The 25019-nt window shown below is 39.5% G+C and overlaps 1 protein-coding gene across 1 annotated transcript in view; it reads left to right on the top strand.

Annotated features, from left to right (window-relative positions):
- LOC103482418 (contactin associated protein 2) overlaps positions 1–25019 on the top strand; it is a 167494-nt gene that overhangs the window by 128287 nt on the left and 14188 nt on the right. Inside the window, exons 16-20 of the mRNA XM_008438563.2 lie at positions 1738–1956; positions 7310–7546; positions 11204–11437; positions 11521–11654; positions 24656–24749. Of these exons, the coding sequence (XP_008436785.1) occupies positions 1738–1956; positions 7310–7546; positions 11204–11437; positions 11521–11654; positions 24656–24749 (918 nt within the window). The remainder of the gene's footprint in view (positions 1–1737; positions 1957–7309; positions 7547–11203; positions 11438–11520; positions 11655–24655; positions 24750–25019) is intronic.

The following is a 25019-nucleotide window of genomic DNA, read 5'->3' as shown; positions in this document are numbered from 1 at the left end:
ATATATATAAGGCCCTTTCAATCTGATACCCCTGAATAACAAAAGACCGCTTGGTTCAGAACTACAACTGAGTGGTTTATGCTAAAACATTTGAATGTGTTGAAACGGATGGCTCCACCACATGAAATTCCAATAAATTTTATTGAAAATTGTTCTTGTAACTAGAGATGCTCTGATACTATTATCAGCATGGTGGTATCTATCTGGTACCACATGCATCTACTCAAACTCATTGCTATTCATCGAAATGTGCCGACACTACAGCAACGGATAAGAGAATGACATCATCGGTCTGCGTCTGATCAGCCCAGTAAGCGATGGTAAAACAGCATAAAGTTGAAGCAAGAAGAAAAAGAACCAACAATACCAAAAGATTCAAACAGCGAATCAAAGTCCAGAACTTTTTAACACTTGCAATTTCACAAACCGTTGGGAAAAAAAACTAATGCACTGCTGAGTGCCAAGATTTTGCTAGCAGCATCAGGAATCTGCAGCATCTGTAAGCTCTCACGAAACGGACATTGATGTTCGGGAACAATCTGCGTGCAGCGGCAGTGAATAAATAAAGATTTTTCTGCATATAGCTGATGCTGCCTGCAAAAAACATTTGTGGTTTTACACACACACGTGCACGCCAACCCATCGAGGGCGAGTTGAATTTAAGAACTGTATCTGTGATTAACAGGTGTGGCAAAGCTGTTTGTTCAAAAAACAAAAGATACAGTGTTAAAAACAAAAAGCAATGTGTTTCATTAAAAGTGCAATTCTTTATCTTTAAAAAACACAAAGTAGAACGTGACTGAAAAAAAAAACACATTAACACATCTGTAGTTGTAAAACGGCAAAATAAGTAAAAGTTCAAACAATACAAATACTCTTTCATGTGGGGGGTATTTGTGAACTATTTCTATAACTTCATCAGGTTCAGATGCAGCTGGAAATGTGCCGGGAAGTCGTGTTTGTTCTGTTACACACAATGTGTAGATGCTTACAAAGTCGATGCTAAATCGTCGCTCCTTGGTAACCTTTCCTCTGATGGACCGGCAACATCTGGAGTGCACAGGTTGAAAGGTCAATCACTCGAACACGGAGAATCAGAAATATCAATGAATGATTTACATTCAGGTACACCCATCAAGGAAGAACACTGCCCCCTTTTGGTCTGCTGCAAGCAATTAACAAATTAAATTTCAGTAAATTAATGACTGTCACACAACTTGCAATCTTCAGTTACACAACTTACGTATACAAAATAACTCTCTCAAGTCAAGTCTTACTGAAATAATAAAAATGTATACCAGTGTAGCATTGGTATCTGAAAAGGCCATCTTTTTGCTTTTTCTTTCAGTATTTTTTTTTTATTATCATAATTATTTATTTTGCAATTTCCTGTTTATCTTCTCAATCTCTGGCTTTGCCATCTCTAACAGGACCAGCGAATGCTGCAACACAACGTCTTAATATGCAAATTCAACAGGTCTTGACACCAATCGACATTCTGCGGAATTGGCCCTGTCCAGATCTGTGTGCAGTCGTGATGTGCAAAACTGAAATCTATATCTGGCAAATAAATGGACCTGAACCAAATGAGGCGTTAGACCACTCACTGGATGTCTATACCGGACGACTGGACCACATCTGAACAGCTGGTTTTGGATTTGAACGTTTTGCAGTGTTTTGTCGTGGCAGTTACAACTTTACTCTTGAGACTAAGGTTTCTCTTTGTTTTTCCTCCAGCCCCCACGGTGGTCTCCTTCTCTTTCGACGTTGGCAACGGACCTGTGGAGCTGACCGTGCACTCAGCTGCACCCCTCAATGACGACCAGTGGCACCGCGTGATGGCCGAGCGCAACATCAAAGAAGCAGTCCTCCAGGTGGACCAGGTGTACCGGACATCCCGGCTAGCGCCCGCACAGGGACACACACGGCTAGAGCTGTTCAGCCAGCTCTACGTCGGTACGACACACACGCACACACTCTCACTCACAAAATTAACAATCACGTTTTCATTTAGAGGCCTGCCTGCTGTTCACACATCTTATTACCTTCTGAACATTTAGCATCGCCTCTGTAAAGGACATATAGTCTAGAACTTGAATAACACAAAATAACTTCTGTGTCTTCCATTCTTATTAAAAAAAAAAGGTTTATATGAGGACTTTGTTTTACACTGGTGCTGCCCTTTAATTGAGACAACCACGTTGAGAACGTCTGAATGATTCATAAATTAAAGACGTGCCAGCTTTACTGCCCTTTAAGATGTTCCGTTCAGCTTAGCCACAGCCACCGCTAATTAAAAGTCTCCAGGACAGACTGGCAAAAAAAAAAACAACGATGTGTTTTGCTTAATCATTTGCACATATGTGGACACACACTCATCCTTGCAAAGTCATCCATTTCAGTGATCTGAGTTTTAATGAATGCAAAACTGACTCTCTTAGAAAGGTCGTTTCATTAATACTTTAATACCTTAAGTACACATTTATATTGCTATGGATTAACATTGCAAAGAGGGGCTATCTGTGCTATTTGATAATTAGACGGAGCAACTTCTGCCTTAGTGACGGGGGAAGAAAGTTGGGTTGCTTCTGCTGTTTCTCTGTTCTACGCTTTAAGCCCACAATAAGTACAGAAAATAGAAAATCTGTCCTATTTTTTACCTTGCGACTTGACTTCTGCTTCAGTTTGTCTTTTGTGCTGAGCCTTCAGCGCTCTACACAGCAAACTTCAGGGCTGAGAGAGTTTTAGGGATTTGCGAATAGAAGGAGAAGTGCTGAGGCAAGTTTGAGACTTCCCACTATCTCGTGGGGGGAAAAAAAAAAGTTCCGCTCAAAAGAGATTGCTGAAATTTCCAATCAGGCAACCCGATGTGATAGCCTTAACAATCCTGATCCCCATTTGTAATATAATTCCATCCTCTCATCATTTTTTTCTCTGATTGGAACATCATCTTCTTATCAGGAACCCGTTCTGCTCACAGTGACATTTATTGAAATGGAAAGAACTGAGAAAGGCTTTGTCTTTGTGCAACTTGCAGATATACTGGCCTGCAAAAGCATTCATACCCTTCAACTTTTTCCTCAAATCTCACAGCCGTAAACTTCATTCAGTTTTTATTGACCGCATGTGTGATAGACCAACACAAAGTAGCACATAACTGTAAACTGGACTAAAAAGGCTACGTACCTTTTACTTTCTCTTTGTTTTTTCCTTAAACAGCCTGAAATTTTGATCAAATGTGCATTCAGACCTTTTTATTCTGATAAACCTAAAAAACATGTCAGTAGAAACTCCTCTCACCTATAAGTACACGTTCTGTGAAATCATTGGAGGTTTGTTAGAGAACATTAGTGATCATAGAGCAACAATGAAGACCAAGAAGTCCGACAGAAAGGTCAGGGATGAGGTTGTTCAGAGGTTTAAAGCAAAAAAATGGTTCTGAAACAATGTCTGAAGAATTGTTTTATTAGTCTTCTGAAAATTGAAGAAGTATGACACAACCTACCAAGCTTTATATCGAAATGTGTTGAATACAAATGCACATCTCACTTCTTATACGTTTTTTTTTTCTGGAGAAAAAAAAATTAAACTTCCGTTTCACTTCACAGTTATGTGTTACTTGGTGTTTTATTCCCATTAACATAATGAAGTTGGTGATTGTAGCGTAATCCATCTCTTCTCATTGGATGCATATCTCCCTTACCCACCAAGGAAAGGACTGTGTGTAGCTACAGCCACAAAGGTGACAGGGCCGCCTCATATCAAGTCTCCAATCTCTGCTTAATCCTAAAGAGAGCAACACCTTGAGAAGTCCCAGGAAGTGACCCAAGCAGTCACAGGAAGGAGCCTGGGGTTTGGCCCCTGGATAGGAATCTTTTAGTGTTTGGTGAAGAGATGTGTACAGAGCTGAAAGAGCTCAGCAGGCAACAAGATTTTGTCCTGACTCACTTGATTGTGTCTTCTTATGGAACACGTCGTACCACTTCACACTCGTCTTTGCCTTTTATCGATGTGAATGTTAAAAAACAAAAGCGGGAAGCAGGCTGTGAATACAACTGATTTCTGCTGCACTGATCTGAGACTGAAATGCATTCTGTACAAATACAATCAGTTTGATTGATCTTTGTGTTTCTCTCTCTTGCTCCCATCAAAGACAAAATGAGGCTTGATTTTGCTAACCTTGGTCTCATGTTTGTCTGTGTATCACCTCTTTCGCTCCCTCTTAATCAATACACTCCTTGTCAAGCGTTTGATTGCTTTACTGTTTACCGCACAGTGGCTCATTTGCTGTAATGGCTTTGAAAGTAAATGTTACACCATCAGCTTGCCGCCATTTACTTCACACTGTTAACTTTTAGCTTCCCATTTCGATTCATACATGAACGTAGCTAAAAATCCTGACGTGTTTTATTAGCTCTATGCCACCATCTGTGTTTTGATTTCCGTTTTGATTAATTCTCGCATCCATGGGTTTTTGTTTTTTTTCTAAGTCCTCTCATGCTTGGATTGCGCTGTCTGTCTTTTGTCTTGTTTTTTTCTTTCTTTTTTTGCTTCTGTCTGCATGGACTGGGCTCTTGCTTGTTACCGCTCACTGCATGTGTGTGACACCCATCACAGGAAAACCAGCTGCACTCACCTGTCAAGACAGTAGGTAACATTTTATCTGTAAAACAAGAGATATTCCTACAGAGCTGTGAATGTGTTCTATTGAGTTATAAAATGCTGGTTGTAAAATTCAAAAATAATGTGACATTATAATTGAGATAATAATTAAATGTAGGTGACGAATCTATCCGAGTCTTTTAAAAACCTATTTCTTGTTCCCACTTTTTTTTTGTTACACTTAAATGTTTCAGATCATCACATGAATTTTAATATCAGACACAGATTAACGAAATATACCCAGTTTTCAAATGATTAATTTGTTTAGGGAAGCTATCCAAACCAACCTTTTCTGAAAAGCTAATGAGCCTCTAAACCTGATAGCTGCTTATGCTATGCTTAGCAGCAACATTAGCTATCATATTGTAGCTTTTTTTGCATCACTGTGGAGGAATTTAGTCAGTGTTGTGGTTCAGTCAAAATCTGTAGATAAGCTCAAGATGCTGTGTTAGGATCAGAATGGGGAATTGTTTTTGCCAGGTTGGTTCGGATAGTTTTTTTTCACATAATAAATGAAACTGTCCTTTGAAAACTGGATTTTGTTTGTTTTTCTTTCCGATTAACTTGTGTTAAGGGTGTTATTTCTTCACGGCCAATAAATACATTGACTGACTTTTGAACACAGCCGGTTGCACTGGGTTTTATTTAGGTCATCAGCATCCTATACAAATGCACTAATTAATCAAAAAAGCAAAAAATAAATAAAAGAAAATCTTTGGGGGAAAATGCCTTAACACTTCACTGTAATACTTGTGGAGCTCAGTGTACCTGGACAGTAATTGGTATTTGCAGGTTGATTTTGCTTTTGAACAAGTTTGGTAAGCTGCCCAAGAAAAGTGTTTTGGAAACTGTTGGTGTTTAAATATTGGAGAAATTATAAAACTTTTGTGATGATGTTTTTTAGGGGTATCTTCTTTTAGTTGTGCTATTATATTGAGGAAGGAGAAGTTTACTCGGTGTATAATTATCAATTTCAGACATGAAGCCTCAAAGCATACCATGTTCACTCTCATCTTCTACCATGCTACAAATCCTGGATTAATCTGTCCGAAGCATCTTTCTCCCAAAGGGTCTTTTCTATTTCTGTTCATCTATGTGTCCTAAATATTCTTTAAAAAGCAAAGCAAGCAGAACTTCTCTGCATCAGATGCTTTGCTGATGAATTGAATGGGTTGAGGTGATTGGTTCTTGTGAGAAACCCTACACAATTGTTTAGCTATGTTAAACTTTTTATAGCCTTCGAGACAGTAGCAAAGCTTTAATATGGGTTTAATCTTACAGTAGTTGGCTAGTGTATTTTTAAATTTTTGCATAAAAAAAATTGAGAAACTGTTTTTTATGTTTCCTTTTTCTTTTCTGTTTACAAGCCATTTTTCAAATGGGATCAAGTGTTTTACCTCCGCATTTCCAGTTTTACCTGAATATATAATTTGCAACTGATACATCGTGTGTATACTTTTGAATTGCAGACTGCAGTCACTCTCCATCAAGCTCTATTAGATCGCATTTAGGAGCCATAAAGAAGCAGGATGCACCTGTGCTTCAGGATGTGTTGGTGTGTGCGTGCCTGCCTCAGTCTCTGCAGGCATCAGAGCCTGCTGTCCGTTTAATCAGAGACTGATTTAGCCCTGGGTAAACAGGTGGCAGAAACCTCCAGCCAATCAGTGCTACAAAATAGATTAATTAAGAGGTCTACTAAGAGTGTAATTCTTTATGAGACTGGAAGTGGAGAAAGCAGGTGAAAACCCACCTGCATCCTGATTTGTGAATGATGCATTGGCCGGACAGAACCAGCACATGTTTCAGTCGTCTTTCTATCTCTGCGATCCCGCAGATAAGTAGTTAAGTTCCTTTTCTTCCCTTTATGTGAAAATGCTGATGAGGGAGGAAACAATTTGCACATTCAAGTTTCCTTACATGTCCTTTTCAAGTTGTTATTTCTCCCTAAGCAAGAGGATCCAATTTGGAGACTTGAATCCCTAAAATGTCCCGTGGCTCTTGTTAATGATGGTGTTCATCATGTATGCGTGTGCATACCTGCATTTCTGTCCTATGTCAGGTGCTTGTATATTCAAATCGATACCTATAGGTGCATGTTTATGAGTGTGTTTATTGCTTTAGTCATTTAGCTCCGAATTCATCTATTTAACGCCCTTACCTTGTCCATTTTAATGGGTAGTTAGACTGTAATGGTGCTAGACCAGAATGACAATGGAAGCATTTTATAAAAATGGCTATTGACACCCCAAGGCAACCCATTAATGTTTGTATTGACTCATTGAAATCAGGTGCGCTGTGCGTGGCGCGTTTTGAATGTGTTTGTCTGAAGTATGTCGTTTTGCATACGTTCCATGCGCCCATTAGCATGTGCATGCTTGTAAGGTGTTCATTAAGAAACCGTGTTCATTAGGCTTTTCTAATTAGTGAAAAATCAAATGAGTTGAAGGTTGTTTCAAGAACAGTGTCGCAGTTTGAAAGATTAGCATAACATCAGTGGCTTCCTCCAGGCTCCGGCGTATTAGCGCTTCCAAAACTGATTAAAACGGAGCCTCTTGCATTCAGAGTGACTCCCGTAACCCTGAATCCCATTTGTCAACTATTCCCTGCTCTTCATTTCTTTGCCTGATCCCTTTCTGTCGCCTCTCAGGTGCTGCGGGGGGCCAGCGGGGATTTCTGGGTTGTATCCGAGCCTTACGAATGAATGGCATCACCCTCAACCTGGAAGAGAGAGCCAAAGTCACGCCAGGGGTTATGCCTGGTTGCCAGGGTCACTGCACCAGCTTTGGGATGTACTGCAGGAATGGAGGGAAGTGTGTGGAGAGGTATAACGGGTATTTATGTGACTGCACCACCACCGCCTTCAACGGCCCGTTCTGCACCAAAGGTAAGGACTTTTTTTTTTTTTTTATGTACCAGTTTCAGCCTCGGTGTGTATTCTGGTGTCTTATGTTCCTTTGCAAATGTATTCTCCAGTAGTAAGCCTGTTATCTCCTTTAGATGATTAAATTCTAGTCACTCAAAGAATTTCATCACCCCAAACGTCATGGAAACCAGGATGATAGTGGAACAATTAACGCTCCAGTAACTAGTTGAATATGTGAGTGAAAATGGGAACCAGTTGGCCAGCGCAGGTTCTCAGGCAGAAGATAGAAATACTGTCAGGGTCCTGGAGATTTCATGGTCGTCTGAAGTTGAGAGAGCTGACTTGTGTATTCCTCTGTGATCTTAATGTGAGGAAAGATGGGATGGGGTGGTGGAGGTATTGGAGGGGGTTGCAGGTAGTTGACTGAAGTACACTTAAGTTTGAAATTGAATCAAAATGTGCTAGGACTATTTATACAAGGTTCTGTACATCCTCAAACTATTCCAATTCAAAAACAACAAATACATTTCAAGACTTTTGCGGTTCCTCATTTGTAGGATTTTCACTTCAAGCTTTTCAAACTTACAGTAGTTGCTTTATTTCAAAATATAACACAAAATCCCTGAGCCTGGGCTTATCCACTTCTACAGAGCCATTTGTAGAAGAATTTTATCATTCACAGTCCCTTTTTAGTCCGCAGAGCCAGAGTCAAATAGCACCAGAATTACTGCTATAGTACTTATGCTTTATTGAGCTTCATTGGCCGACACCCTACTGTGATTTTTGCTGCGCTTTGTGATTGTCCTCACTTCCTATTCAGTTTGCAGCCGTCTGTGCTGAAAGTGTTTGGGCTTATGATAAAAGCCATCGATTGGCAGTGATATTGTGCTTACCTACCAATTCTCCCTGACTTCGGGGTGCGCTTGCTGAATACTGAGGATGTGAAAAGGCAGACCTGGGAGATCAAACTCGGGGACATGAATAAAAATAAAACGAAATAATAAATTACTTTTGCAAAAATTGTGGGTGTGTTTAGGTTTTTGGAAGATCACAGACAGAAAATGTCACACTGTAGCTCTGCTTCGGCTTTGCTGCGTAGTGCTAAAACATCATGTTTGTTTCATTGGGATTCATTAGATAGTCTATTAAAGTTCTACTTCCCAGAACAAGTTTTTGTAAAGTACTCAGGGGAGAAGAGCAGCAATGTTGTCAGAGGCGTTCTGCTAGCTCCCAGTCAGAGAGTTGATCTCCGACACGTGAATTAATTTGTTTCCTAAAGTTGAATGGTGTTTTTCCCCTGCGCTCTTGGCAGGGGGGTGACAAGATGACAGAAAAGCAGTGTGGATCTTTTTGTGGGTAGTTGTGCTTGTGTATGTCTCTCTTTGTCTGAGTGTGTGTGTGCGTGTGTGTGTGTCTTCTTGTGCCATGACAGAGAATGGCAGTGTGCAGTGATAGTGCTAGCATAAGACATGAAAAGACCTTCTCTGAATTTTGTCAGAAGCAATGAAGTATTTCAAGATTTAAAGAATAAAGATTAGCCTACTGTCTCTGTAAGAGGGAGGGGCTCGTGTAGATGCGTGAATGCGTGTGTGTGTGTGACTATGTGCAGGTTGTGGAGTGGGGCTTGGGGGGCCGGGGGGTACATGGGTACACATCAGAGAAGCAGACGAAAGGGAGAGAGCACACCCTTGTGTCTGTTTGCTTTTTTGCACGTCACTTTAACTTCTTCATCGTCTGTTCCCTTAGATTTTTCCCATTTCCCAAAAATTGTTTCAATCAGCTTTTTTTTTATGTTTCTCCCGCTCATTATATTCTGTTTTTCGTGTCTTATTGTTTCTTTGCGCTTTTCCAAAGTTTTTCCATTCTTCCCTCCTTAATGTACCATCACCCTTTCCACCTCCTTAACCCATCCTCCCATTGAGTGAAAAATGCATGGAGTCAGCCATAATTGCACAGTGCATTTCCATTGTATCCATATTTACACAGCGCTTAGGGGACCCTCCGGTGTTATTATTATACACTCCCATTCTTTTTGCTTTTCTGCTCTTGGGGGCAATTGGGTGTCTGCGTGCAAAGGTACATACACAAATGAATACCCGACCGCAAGCATCCCACATTTGTATTACCTCTGCAGTCACACAATCACACAGAACATGCTGTGGTTCTGGTTCGCTTTTCTCATTCATTTTGCCAGAAATTTGTATGTTGCCTCTGAAGCTTTGGGCTTTGAGTGAGTCACTTTTTTTTTCTTTTTTTTCCCTCCAGAGATGGAGGTTGGTTGCCTTTAAAAGGTGCTTAAAATTTTAAATACTCTGCTTTTTTTTACTGGCTTATGCCAAGTCAACTTTTTGTGTAGCACACTTCAGCAACGAGGCAGTTCAATGCACTACATTTTGTCAAATGCATTTGACAAAATCATCAAGCAGATATACATCAGTTGTGTTGATCAATATTCCACCTACTACTAATCAAAGGCAACTATTTTTGTGGTTTTCTGGAAGTTTGTTCCAGATTGGCTTAGGTTGACAGAATGCATCAGGATAAGAAACCACGTGCGCATCTATGAACAGAAATGTTGAATTCTTGTTACAGACCTCCAATGTGAGAGAGGAACGAAATGTTTAAACATTTGCAAACTCTGCAAGTCGCTAAATGTGTGAATATTTTGGATATAATTTGGAGCAGCTTTGGTAAACTTTCTTAAATGTCGGCATAGAAAGTAATACAAGAGTACTTAGAAACGGTGTTTGTCATAAACACAAAGCCATTTGCTAAATGGGCCTCTTTCAGCTTTGAAATGTATCTAAATGTGGGAAAGATTTTCCCCCATAAGAACATTCCAGCCAGCAAAGCCTCCCATTTTCTATTAATAAGGCTTCTATTAAATTTAAGTAGTGTAGCATGAAGAATTTATCAGTCTGAGTCTGGTGGGAGACAGGGGTGCAGTGAAGCTTTATAAAATTTATATAAATGTGTTCAGTTGCAATTTTGTGTTCAGGAGGGATAAGACAAACATGTCGCAGTGTATTCTACACGGGGAAAAAAAAGAAAAAACAAACACTTTTCTATTTGTATTTCCCGCAAGCCTTCTTTTTAGGTTGATGGTGTTTTTAGCAGATCCAGACCGAATGTACACACACACACACACGCACACACACACACACACACACACACACACACACACACACACACACGCACACTCCAAACAAAGAGCATAACTGATATAGGTTACAGAAAATAAGGTCGCTTCTTTTGAACGTTTGATTATGAGAATCAATAAGCCCCCTGGAATGGTTAAAGCATGCCATTAGGTTCATTAATGTGCTGATAAATGGCGTATTGTTTGGATTCAGGTGCTGGAGAGCAGCAATTTAACACCCACTTTACTACACCTGCAGAACACAACCGTATTCATGTGTGTGTTTATTCCCCTCTGGCTAAATATTATGTTTACCAGCTTGTGTCTTTGCATGTATGAGTCAGTGAGTGGCTCCCTGTGGCTTGGTTATGATCCAAGCTGTTTTTCTTACTTTCTTAATTTTATTTATTTTTTTCTCTTTTCTCTTGCTGGCTTTTCTGGCACACATGCAGATTCACCCATGTGTATTTCCTCTGTGTGTGCCTTTCTCAATTGAGCATATAATTCAATTTTTAAAATTTTTTCTCCTTCTCACCCAGATGTTGGTGGCTTCTTTGAAGCAGGAACACTGGTCAAATACAACTTCATGCCTGAACCAGTTCCAGGGGCCAGTAAAGACACAAAAGCCTTGACGCAACAGCTGATGCCAAACGACGTGAATCTAACAAAGGAAGAAGTGACCCTCAGCTTTAGCACATCCAGTTCTCCGGCAATTCTCATGTACGTGAGCTCCAAGACGCAGGACTACCTGGCTCTGGTGTTGAGAAACAATGGTAAGGCTGACATGCACGCCTGCAGTTTGCCGGTTCTCACTTGAAACAGCAAAACTTCAGCCGCAGCTGCGGGTCTCTTCAAGGCTCACTGCAGGTCCGGTATAACCTCGGCGGTCTGAGGGAGCCGTTTGCAATAGATGTGGACCAGCGTAACCTGGCCAACGGACAACCACACAACATCAACATGTCCCGTCAGAACAGAAGCATCTCCGTCCAGGTACAGTTTCGGCACACACATACGTCTAAACCCCTCTCTTGCTCTTGCAGCTTTGAATCAATACTCAAGAGCAAAGGTGGGGGGGGGGCTTTAGCTTGAAATCCATACAATCGAGTGGCACGCAGACTGTCACTGAGCCACTGCACGTAGGTATAAAAATAAACAAAAAAATTTCTGTGCAATCTCACAAACCCGGCAAGACTTTAATGGATTGTTTGCATTGCACCAGAGTGTCCCCTTCTCCTCCCAGCTTGTCTGTTTCCACTTTTAATCTACTTTCAGAAGCAACCTAAGCACAGTAACGGAGAAAGTATCGATCTGTGTGTGTTCGACGAGGGCACATTGCTGTGTGGGTTTTAACTGCAGCCATTACTGTTTGTACGCAAAGTATGCAAGACTGCACATCGATGTGAGGCGCATTAGGAGACGCTGAATACGTCTGGAATAGGTCTGTTGTAGTGCATTAGAGAAGCATGTTTTTTTACCCTCTAACTTTTCCCACATTTTGTCACATCACAGTGTTTTCATTGGGATTTTATATGACAGATTACAATAGAGTAATGCATAATTGGGGAGTGGAAGGAATATGATCTATGGCTTTCATGTTTTTATTTAGAAATAAATGTTGAGAAACAACCCGTATGCCGTTGAATAAGTTTCAGTGAAACCAAATGCCTTCAGTGGTTACTTAACTAGTAAATAGTCCATCTGTGAGCAACAAAGTCTCAGTAAACATCCAGATGCTCTGCGAAGGCCTCAGACGTTTACTAGAGAACATTACTGAACAAACGGCATTAAGGAAACCCAGCAGCACAGCAAACGGGTCAGGGATGAAAGTTATGGAAAAGTCAAATGCAGAGTCAATTTCCAAAATAGCATTCAAATATATCTCACCGAGCGCTGATTAATACATCATATGAAACAGGAGAATGTGACACATCTGCAAACTAACTAAGACATCGCCATGTACTGACACTGACAGCCTGGGCAGGCAGAGCTTCTGTCAGAACAGCAGCCAAGAGGTCACTGCTCATTCTGGAGGAGCTGCAGAGACACAACCAGCAGTTAAGCACTTTATTTTTAAAAAAAATCGATTGGTTGATTGATCGATGTCCACATTTATTAAAAGATGTTTGATCATTTCTGCCTGCAGTCAGAAAGCTGGTCAAAGTTGATGACAAGATGAATTGTCATCAACTACAGGTCAGTCCTTGCAGACGTTGCCAAAGACTTGAGACTGGAGGGTGAAAACAGTAATCCCAAAATACAGTAAAATCTTCAAAAGAGTTTTTTAGATTAAAGCACCTTTATGAAAACTTGAAAACTAATGTTAACAGGTCGCAGGAATGGTATTTCCTGAAAATCTTGTGCTGTTGGAGCTAATTTGCGAAGAAAAAAAATGAAAGAAATTCAGGTATGGCCTTGTAAAGAAATGCCTCAAAAGGCTTGTAGCTTTAATTGCACCGAAATATGGTTTCATGAAGTGTTGACACAGGCTGGGCTGAATGCAAATGAGTGCTGCTCTTCACCAAAGGAATTTTTCCTTACCCTTCAAAGGAATGTGCTATTCTGTGTTGCTTTGTTTACTGTATGAAAATTCTAAGAATAAGCTTTGTGGTTTGTAGCATGAAAAAAATGTTCAGCAGGCTTGAATGCTTCTCACATTTAACTGCGTGACATTTGGTTTTGTGCAGTTTCAATGCTTGATGCAGATTGAGAAAGACAATTTAACAACTCTTTTGTAGTGTGACTGTTGCTTGTTTTTGTGCAGTTTAGGGATTACTATCCTTTGTTGATCATTTTGACCTACAGCAGTTAAATCATTTAATATTTGTTTTGAATTGTATTGCATTTTTATCATTCCTCAAGAGTCTATCTCTTGCAATGAGGGAAAACCAAGAAGCAGACAAACATGTGAAAACTTAAACTGTATCTTTCACCTCTTTTTAGAATTTGAATAATTTGAGCTGCTGTGTTTGCAACTCCTATGTATCACTAGTTAAATATAATTATAAAAATAAACTATTTGCTTGATATATTTCACAAATATACTGAATTCTCAGTATAAAATCCTGGATATCCAAAGATTAGTTAGGTGGCATTCTAATGTTCAAGAAACTACGCGCCTCCTAGTGATCAAAAGGAGACATTACATCGTTTTGAATGAATCTGTCTCTCTTGTGTCTGTAAAACATTGCTGAAAGAATCTCACATTGGTTGTCAATACTATGTATTTCCATGTCTGTTTGTGTCTTCTGTTATACAAAAATATATAATGTTACAAAGGTCCAAATCATGGATTGTTGCTCTGATACTCATTTGTAGTCAATGTCAGGCCTGAACTTTTAGTCGTCCCAAAAGTTGTTTTCTTTTTGCTTTCTTTGAAAATCAATGTTTTGGAACCAAGTTTCAAAATAATACGGACAGACCTATAACAATGTTAGATGTTCTGTGTAGATAACCAGTGTTCATTAATTAAAGCGTAATAATAACCTAAAAATGTTTTTACACAAACAAAAATCCTTGTCCTCAAGCATGCCAGATATAAAAACAGCAAGCTTTAAGAACATACGCCGTTAGTCCATTTTAGTTTTTTTATGTATGTCAGTGAGTGACTGCATTACATCACCACACAAAGGTCTAGCATGGATACACTTTGTTTTGTTTATTTTGCCAAAACCTTTATTGCACTGTTTCCTATCCTTTTATATGTGCTGGTGTAATGGAAAACACATCTTAAAGTGGGACTAAATGTGAAAAAATAAAATAAAATGGCGGAACATCAAGTCCTGTCACGTCTTTGAGATATATATATATATATGTCTCTTTTGATGTGCTGCCTTTCTGAATAATGCATATGTACTGGGATCAAAGGTGTGGAAGTCAGTGCTCTGTTGTGTCAGAAGTGTGTTACTTTTTGGTGACATCATCGTCTTTTTTTCTTTTTCCTTTCCTGAACTCTTACACTAAAGACTCATGACTTCACTTCGAATTGAACCCCCTTGGCTTGAAAAGACTTGATATCTTACGTCAAACAGACAGTAGGTTACAGCGGAAACTTGCCTGCCATGCAATGATGGAACTGTGCCACGCACACTTTCCTGCCCACTGTGCACCCCTGCTAATTCCCACAATTACCTCCTCCTGTTGCTGGATCACGCATGCCGCATCTACCATCTGTCTACCTGCTTTTCCTTCTTACTTTGGCAGCATAGACTCCAGTGGTTTGGGGGAGTTGTTCTCTCATCCAGTGCTGCAAAAGGGGTGTTTGAAAGGTTGAAACCAAAAACAAAATTGGAGAGGACACTACGCAGCATTACTCTGTTCCACATTGTTAAGGACATTTCAGTCCTGTCTTTACTTGGGACTTAACTAGAGTCTTGGATGGAAAGACTTGACTCTTGTGACTTGCAAAAGAATGACTTTTCCCCACTTCTGGTGTTCAGGTTTTGGGTAAACACACTTTAAGATTTAATGTTGCCTGGACTGCATGTGTTATAACTTGCATAATCTTCGTTTTTTGATAATAATACAATAATCCAATCTCATCTGGACAAATACACACAACTCTGGGGGGAACAGTTTGCTTGATTCCTCCAACATTTCTCACTTTAGTTTTAATCTGCTCTGCTGTCTGTGAGCAGCTCCATAAAAAAAAATGTTTTAAAAAAAAAAAGCCTCCCCAACGTCCTGCATCACTGACTGCTTTACAAACAGACCACAGTCATCAGTCAGCTGACTGAAGAGCTGAGTGGGTGGACAGCAGCACAGGGTCACTGCAGGAGACTGTACTCTCACTACTTCTTTGTCGTGGGAACTGCTCTGTAGGTTTCTGACATGAACTAATCCCTTGACAAGCTGCAGGCTTTTCTCTGGGTGGTCCATCGCTACCCCTTTGGATGTCTGTTCGCCAATTTCTGGATTCCATGCTGTGCCCTTGTTGTGATCTTTGCAGGATGCCTGACTTGCAGAGATAGCGAGGTCGTGCAAGGAGACAGTGAGGTATTGCTTTGAGAGCAGACGAACTCAGCTGCATGCATTTTATGCTGCTTTTTTTTTTTTTGAAAGCTCCTGCAAAAGATCTTGTGGCTAACTTGTTGCTCATGAGGATGCTTCTTTTTAAAGATAAATAGGCTTTCCCGAGAAGGAGTCTTAGAGGGACTTTATTTATAGAAACAGGGAGTTCTCTGGCCCAAGCTTCCAGTCTCATTTTCTTAATTGAAACAGCAGACCCTTGAGATGTCTCTGAGAAAGCTCTAAGCACGAGGTAACTTTATGTTGCTGCTCAAGCTTGCAATATTAAAGAGCAGTCAGGAAATTCAAACTGTATTCAGAATTTTTATGTACAAATATTTACTTATGCAAATAAAATGATCATCTGCACAGTGGAACATTACCTTTAAATTCACACTAGCAGTTCTCTAGATACTACGTTACTTTGCTGTTATCACTTTAAATGTGCCTTCTTAACTAGGGTTTTCAAAAATAATCAATATTTTTGGTTAATACATTTTTGCAAATTCTTTTGGATACTTCTTTTCTTCAAAATTGAGACAAGCTGAGCCTTTTATGCCTTTAAATTGACACACACACACACACCCACCCTCCCCTTGTTTATAGACGTTCTCCTGAAAAACCATGGCTGAAAATCAAAAGAGTGAGCTTAAAACTCCATTAACATGGCAAGTACACAGGAAGAAAAGGGAAAGTCAAAAACATTGTTCAGAGGTATTTTTCCTGTGAGGCAGACGAACATAAAAAGCCAATAAGAAACCTCCAGCTACAGAGCAGAGGCTACAAACACAGTAGAACCAGTGTAACCATGTCAAAGACTGACACTCTGAAGTTTAAAGTGGACTTTAAAGCTGCTGTTCCCCGTCGGGGAAGAATCCGGCGTAAGCTAACATTTGCTGTATAAACATTAGCAAGTTAGTGATGGTCCCATCGAGATGCGTGTACCAAACAACTCCCCATGGCACAACAGATCCAGTCTACTGCAGGGAAATCTCCAGCAGCAGATGGTTTCATCTGTAACAAAAGGCTGACGCATCCCCCGGCGTTTCTCTGTTCAGAACTAGAGGAAGTAGCAACTAATGTGGCAAATAACAAAACGTTGGTTTCAGACCCACTGACGAGTAGAACAGAAGCTAGTCAGAGCTCGTCACAATATTTTCTTCTCACTCCAGTTGATCCCGAAAGAAAATATGATGCATAACTGGCCAGAAACTTAAATCTTGAACAACTGCTGCTGTTCAAGAACACGTTTGTACAGACCAGACTCTTGTTTACACTGCAAAGTAATCTGATTGCCAATTATATGCAGATCTGAATCTTAGGTGAATACTTCCATAAAGGATGTTAACACTTCCTCTACGTTTGTTGAATGTTTTGTTGCACAGAAAATTGACACTTCAATTTTTTTTTTTCTAAATATGTGCTATATAATTTTTTGCTGTTGTTGTTGTTTTTAAAAGAAAAATAAGGATAATTTTCTTTGATTAGCAAAAAAATTAAAATCTGAATGATAAATTATATTGAAATAATATATTTCTGGTAATTATTATTAATCAAGCCTTCCCTATAGCTCATTACTTACAATCACATTGTGCAGCAGGAGGAATAAACTAAAGAAAACGACATTTAAAAAATAAGCATATTTTTCTCATATCTAGTTGAGCAGATTAGATGCGTCCAAATTCTTTTATGACGTATCTCTAGAAACTGTTGATTAATGATTATTGATGATTCTCACAGCGTAGGACCTGACCTGTGTTTTGAATATCAACTCAACAGGGGATAACACTTACCGAAATATTCCAGTGTTTTGTGTTTCGTGTGCTAGTCAAGAATTAGGATGAGCACTGGAGGGCTCGATGTGGTAATTTAGTCTTAAGAAAAACAAAGTGATTATCAAAGTAACTGTAGGGAGTAAGGCATGGAGGAAAAAAATAGATTAAATTTATAGATATGGTGTTAAAAGTGAAGCCGGGAGGTTCACTAACAGTGATCGCTTTGATGGGTAAAACTTCTCCCTGTTTTGCTGCCTCAGGGCGCTTCTTGATTTGTAAACAGACAACAACGGATAATATTTCTGCCACGTTGAGATCCTGTTTGATCTGCAGACGCTCTGACTGTGACCCACACTTTTACTAATCCACTGTAAGAAATATAAGAGACAGAGTTTATTTTCTTCCGATAAACACAGCATCACAAGTACATTCTTATGGAGCAGAACAGCTTCTTTTTTTTATAGCATTTTACCCATTCCGATATACAGTGCAAAAAAAAGTGTTTCTTGTTAAACTTGAAAGCTTGAAGTTCATACAGTAACTTATTAAATTTAACAAATTTGCTTCAGGTAATTTATGCAGCAAAATGCTGAAAAGATCTTCAATTTTCCACTTAAATTGTCTTGTTTTTTTTTTGTGTAAACCTTTACTTCATGCAAATAAGCATAGCAGCGTTTCTCCTCAAAGGCATGAGTTTGGGTACCTGCTGTATTGTCTGCGAACAGGACCAGTTCAGGCTCTTATTCCCATATTTCTGCCGTTGTGTTGACTTGTCATCAACTATAAGTGTGTCTAAACCCAAGTTATGAACATAAAGGCCTTTTCACAAATCAAGGGCACTCAAAGTTTATGGTGAGTTGTTTCTGCACTTTGTTTCCGTTGTGTAGTGCAGAGGTTGCAAAGCTACAATCTGATCTTTTCTGTTGCTTCTTACTTCTAACATATGGCATCTTTAACTTATGATTTGTTCATATGGGAACACCGATCTTACAGTGTTTTAACTAGAAAACCTTTTCTTAAAGCGTAGAGTTTCAAACAAAGCTTCCGTCAAATGTTTCTGTGGTGACAGCCATAAACAGTATTGTTTAGTTTACAGCCTAATCTGACGACAGACTGCTGTCACAATTGGTTTCCCTGCTAAGAAATGACCAACACGAAAATCCATTCACTTAACTTCCGAGGAGTCCTAGTAGAGAGTACGCACAAGCAATCATCTTATTGTTTATCGTCACCCGAAAGAAAAACGACAGTCATCAAAATGTGCCTTCCTGTGATAACAAACTATAATTCGGGTTGTGGTCATAAAAACAGTTTGAAGTGTATTCCACCATTGCTGCCATACAGCCATCTAAAAATGCTCTACTTGAGGTTCATAAAGTCAAATATATGCAAATTATAGTATCATGTCTAACATTACGGCTGCATTACTGAAAATAACTTTGATAAATAAGTCTCCTTTTTGGTAATGAGTTGGTTTATCTTGAGTAGTGTTTGTGTTTTTACAGCCAACAAGACCGCCATCATTTCCCCTCCTCCCCCCCACCCCCCTCTTCTATCGTAATTTAAGAAAACTTGAAGACGAGCTCGCTCTTCTCTGTAAAGAAGTGAATTTAAAATGATCAAAGCACATTAGCCACATAAATCCTTTCATTGTGCCAAGAGTCTTGCGTTCATTTGGTCTAATTGTTAGTTAATCTGTCATACTTTACTCATTACCACAGCAGCCAATAAAATGTTTATAGGACCTGAGGTGTGATGGTGTGTGCTGTGCTGCAATTTGAGGCTTACTGAAAACGATTGTGTTAAAGTAATCCCATGTAACTCATCAGAGCACGGCTCTGCAGTAGTGGTTATATGTTTTTGTTTTAAAAACTCTTTCACGGTGTACGTACAATTTCAATTCCACTCCCAGTATTTTATTGCTACCCTAAGGCGACAATAAAATTGTATATTGTATATTGAGCAAAAACAAACAAAAAAATGACAAAAATGTTCTACTAAGCTCACCACATCATATCCATTGTGACCATCCTTCACCATGTTTCTTCTTCCCATACTGACTGAATTTTCATGTTTTATGACTATTTTGAGCTTTGATTCTTTAAGAATCTCTGTATATGACACCCCATGACGTGAACAGTACACATTAATCCTGAGACATTTAGTAGCTGCATGTAATAATAGATATTTGTCAATTACTTCACTATCGCTCTGATTTGCTTTTATGAGTGAAGGGTAGAGCTCTGAGTAAAACGCATTATAGAGTTATAGAGATTGTGTAAAGAGCCTGGAGACCAAGTAGATTTTTTAATAAAGGAAACAGCGGACACCTAACTGCAGGCTAGAAAGTTGTCACTTCTCTGCAGTTCAGAAGACAAATCTTCTTAGGCAGCTGAAAAGTAACTATTGAGGTTCACGACACCAGAAGAAACAAAAAAGACAAAAAGTAAACATGTGCCTCCTTGAATGCAAAATCAAAGAGTCGGGTGGAAACATGGAAAAAAAAAAACTCAGTGATTTAAGATGTGAAAATCTCGAATGAAAAATAAGATGCTATTCAGGGATTCACAAGCAAATCAAACCTGACATTTAAAACACAGCTGAGTGATGAATTGGGGATTCCCACTGCAGGAGTTTTTTTTTTTTATAGTCTTGCCATTTTTCCATTTAATTGTTTTTGTGCCACTCGTAAAACAAGTTAATGTTGCAATCCTGTTGTTTTACCTTAAAATAAATTGTCTTAACCTACACTACGTCAGCATACCCAGGCAGTGTATCTCTTTCTGACTGGAAAAAGGATTTTATTTTGTTCTTCTTCACCCTGTTGTTGACAGGAATGATGACTCTGCCTGTCGGTTTCTGTGTGACAAACTTCTGTCATGCGCGGTACTTTTGGCCGGCTTTTCCTGAAACGTCTCCCGTATGACTGAGATTCCTTGCTGCAGCTGCATGGAATATAAGTAGATATATTTGAAGGGATTTCATAAAAAAAACCTGAAAGAATATGGGAAATATTGATGGATGTACTCAAAAGAGCGTCAGCTTGTAGTTCATTCTCTAGTGAGAACTCACTGAGTAGCCCCAAGGTCGGTATCTACAAAGATACGCAAGTGAAAGTTGTGGGTGTTAAACTATTTAATGAGTGTTTCTCGTAGTTTTTATCTCATTAAGCTAATTGTTTTGGACTTGTGTTGCTGTTGGTAAATGACACCGTAGCAAATCACAAATTCCATTTGTTTTTGGATTTGCAAGTGCAACAAGCAGTAAAGGCAAAGTTGTGCCCAGTGTGATTTCATCAGGGGCGAAAAACTTGGTTCTCGGTAGATATGTTTTAACAAAACATAAAAAACTGACGGCACGTTATATTTTCAGTTGATAGATAAACTATATCTAATGGAAATTTGATTGATTTTGCATAAATCTGACCAGTGGCTTAAAGCAACGTGTCCATTTTGCACAATGCGTTTAAATAATTAAGCCATCCAGACTTTAGGCGAGCCTAATATTTACAGTACGTCAGGCATGTGGAGATGTGCGAGTACCTGCCCAGATATTCCCACAGAGGGAAGCAAAAGACGGCAGTGTTTGGGTTTTTAAGCAGCCTGAGAGGTCTCATTGGGTTAGTTCACTATCAAAGGCCCACCAAGATGAGATTAAAATGAGCCCCCATCTCCCCGTCTCCGAGATGAAAGTGAGAAACGCCTTCGGGCAAAAGACATCTCATCCGAGAGTTCCCTCCTCTCATCTCCAGTTACTGTCGATAGATCAGCCGCGTGAATGAGTGCAACGCCAATGGAGCGAGACAGTAACGCGGCAGTTTAACTGATAATGATGTTCAACTATTTATTCAAGGTTAAAGGGGGGGAGGATGCTTTGCATTTCTTTGCTCTTATTTTGAAATGTGTGATGGGATTATGTTCATCTCCCAGATAAAGCTGGTGAAATGAGAGGTGTCAGGAATGCAAAGTGCTTTAGACGCATTAGTTTGAATGTGTCCAGCACAAAGACTCAATTCAATTTTTTTTAAGAGCATAGTGAAATAGATTCCCAACGCCCCCCTCCCCTTGTAATTTTCTCCTTGTCTAACACCTTATTAGTTTGCTTACGTAAGCTCAATACAACATAAGAGGCATTAAAGGAGAGAAGTGCGTTCTCTAAATGGTGCGACGAAGGGAAGGGGATCCCAGTAATTGAGGCTGTAATAGACAGAGTTCAGTGAAATGGGGTTTCTTCTGGCTGCCTTCCTCTGTGGACCTTTCTGTGAGGTTTCAAGATTCAAACCGCCCTCCCAGCTTGTGCAGCCAATTTGTTTTCTCAGATAAAAGTAAATAAGCCGAGCGCAATTTAATTGTGCCCCATTATCCCACCCTCCAGTCACGGTGGAAAACAAAACCCACACAGTGCTCCGCGGAGACCAGGCTTTTGGAAGGAATCAAATTAGGATAGGCCGTGAGTACGCGTGTGTGTGTGTGTGTGTGCGTGTGTGTGTGTGTGTGTGTGCCGGTGCTTATTTTTACTCTCATTTGTGCCTGAGAAAGAAAATAGTCTGAAGAGCTGCGGGTGAGAATTTTCCCATGCGGGAGCAGCCCACTGATTCAAACTTGTAAACACGCTAACAAGAATCGCAGTCCTTTAGTGACAGTCCAGCTCTGCTCGCGTCCAGCAGGAAGCCAGCGCCCTTCGCTACTTTTAACAGAAGACATTTCCACTGTAGCAAAAGTCATTGTTCTCCTCTTGGCTTTGCCTGTTGCGTTGCGCTCTCTGTGAGCTCAGATACAGTCCTCCTGTGAGCGGAGAGGGGAAACGGGATGATCTTTTATTTTCTGGATGCAGAGAAACCAATTTGAGGGGCTGAAATTATTCTCATCAATAGCACCAGCTGCAGCCTTCAAGCTAATTAGAAACTTCATTTGTACAGCAATAACAAGTTAATTACGTTGCAGGGATATTAAAGTCGTGTATTCCCCTCCCTCCATCACCCTCGCTGTTCTCACATTTCTATAGATGGAGTAGTTTCTAAACGGGCTGCCTGTTTTCTACCCTGCTCAGAGAGAAAGGCTTTAAGTTCATACACACGACGTCCGAAGAAGCGCAACACTAATACGTTAAAGCCAGCGCTGCATGTACATGTATCCACCATTATGAAGAGCACCGCTTCTTTTATTTCAGCTGTGAACGGAACCAAAATATAGTATGCCGTTAAACGTGCAGATTATAAAACGTTTTTTGTTGATTTGTGGTTGTTTAATTCGTTGCTTAAACCCTTGTTAGGCTCCCAGGATTAATTGTCTTCGTCGCTCCAGCACGTTGTCAGACCGCTCTTTGATCAGGACCACGGGGATCTCAAATGCACCGTAAAGGAGCCTTTTCATTTCCTAACCGATATCCTTTCTTAAGAGCATTTGCTGCTTGCGTCTAAACGCACCATCAGTGTCAGCCAGCAGGCAGTAAAAAAAAAAAAAAAAAACACTTTGTGCATGGCACAGGTATCGATGAAACAGCACTATTTGACAGCCTTGGAATGAGACCAAGGCATCTTTCTGGCAAGGTCTGATTGTATATATTCCCTTTCCTGGCATGGCTGACTAAAAATCAATGTAAGTGATTATCTTTATTCCATCATGAATCTTTTGTCCTGATGGAAACTGATCCCTTGCATGATATCAGTGTCCTGGGGGACAAGCCGTCTCTTAAATGTTTAATTGAGAAAACGTTGTAAATCATTTGCTGTAGAGTTTGAAGTCCTTTGAGGTAAAACTAACAGAGCATCTTTGGACGGGGGGAAAAAAAAACGCCTCTCAGCACAAAATCGTTTCTTAAATACTTTTGTTCTCCCGTCTCATGTAACACCGATGACTGTTCAGCTCACACTTTGCATTTTTAATTACTCGTTTTATGTTTGGGTTTCTCTGTGATCAGGTCCACGGCATTACAAACATCAGCTCATAAAGAGTCGTCATTTGCACTCAGATGTACATCTACGCAGCGCCTACGGAAAGTGTTTTACCTTTTTCATGCTTTTTCAAATCAATCATGATCAACAAAATGTTTCTTTCTTGACAAAGAAAAAAAGTATTTGACTGTTGTCAGAAAGAAAAAAAAAAAAGACAAATTATGTTGATAATGGTGGTTTTGCTAAAACAATAGAAGTAAAACATCCAAGGGGGTGAAAACGTTTTGGTACCATGATTTCTGTGTGACCAATGATTCTACTGTGGTTTTGCACTACACTGACAATTGAGGACAATAATGCAAAGTCTTGTTTAGATGTGTCTGATGTGAGCTATTTTATATCTTAATTGAGGTTTGAATGTATTTGCAGGGAGTTCAGAGAAGAACAAGAAGAGAAGGGTAACACTTTATTTGAAAGGGGGTGAATAAGACTGACATGACACTTTCATAAACATGACATAACACATGTCATGAATATGAATAAGCCTTCATGAATATTTATGAATTGTCATAAAGCGTCATTCGGTAAATTATGACACTTTTAATACAAAGTTGACATTATTCAAAATGTCTTTGTTATGACAACTTGACTTTAACCAAGAAATCATTACTGATATAAATTTGTTATGAAAGTATTACTGATTGCACTTTAAAAATTAGGTATCTTTATGTTATTAAAGGTAAAGTTTAAACAGTAATGATTTCTTGGTTAATGTCAAGTTGTCATAACAAAGACATTTTGAATAATGTCAACTTTGTATTAAAAGTGTCATAATTTACCGAATGACGCTTTATGACAACAGTCATAAATATTCATGAAGGCTTATTCATATTCATGACATGTGTTATGTCATGTTTATGAAAGTATCATGACAGTCTTATTCACCCCGCTTCAAATAAGGTGTTACCAAGAGAAGAAAAAATAAGTTTGGTGGTATTTTTCAGAGGAAAAAATACACTGTGAATGATGTCTATAATTATTTGATAAATAAATTGTAGACTAAAATGTATATTTTCCCATGACGTTTAACTATATGTATTGACATCTGGCAGCCACAGGAGGGAGCTGTTGAGCTGTGTATAATCCTCGTTTTCAGTTCAGTGCCCCGCATTAGCTGTCTTTTAACGATTTGGTCTTTTTTTTGTGCTCTCCTTAATGTGTCAATGCAGGTTTCAGTGGGGACCTTTCCAGACTTTCTGAAAAATGTTTTTGACTCTGACTTCTCACTCGCTGCTCGTTGCATCTCCTTCTGATTCCAGCTGGATCATTACCCGCCTGTGAACTACAAACTTCCAGATGCCTCAGACATTCAATTCGACCTGGTTAAGACGCTGTTCTTAGGAAAAGTCTACGGTGAGTAGCTTGCCACTTTTAACTTGTTTTCTTTTGTTTGTAAAGCTGGTTATGGTGGACATGTTTTATTTCCAACTGCCCAGAAAGTTGAAGGACTATTACTCTTGAGGATAGTTGCTTATTAGATGTCACAATTAATCATAAAATCCCCAGTGCAGATTTTCATTGAATCAACTAAATTCATATGGGTGGCACTGCATAATAATTAGGGTTTTTTTTTTTTTTTATCAAAACAACAGCAAAAACAAACTATGAGAAATCCCCAGACGT

Source organism: Poecilia reticulata, linkage group LG20, assembly GCF_000633615.1.
Source record: "Poecilia reticulata strain Guanapo linkage group LG20, Guppy_female_1.0+MT, whole genome shotgun sequence".
Taxonomy (NCBI): Eukaryota; Metazoa; Chordata; class Actinopteri; order Cyprinodontiformes; family Poeciliidae; genus Poecilia; species Poecilia reticulata.
This window is presented reverse-complemented; position numbering and strand designations above follow the sequence as displayed.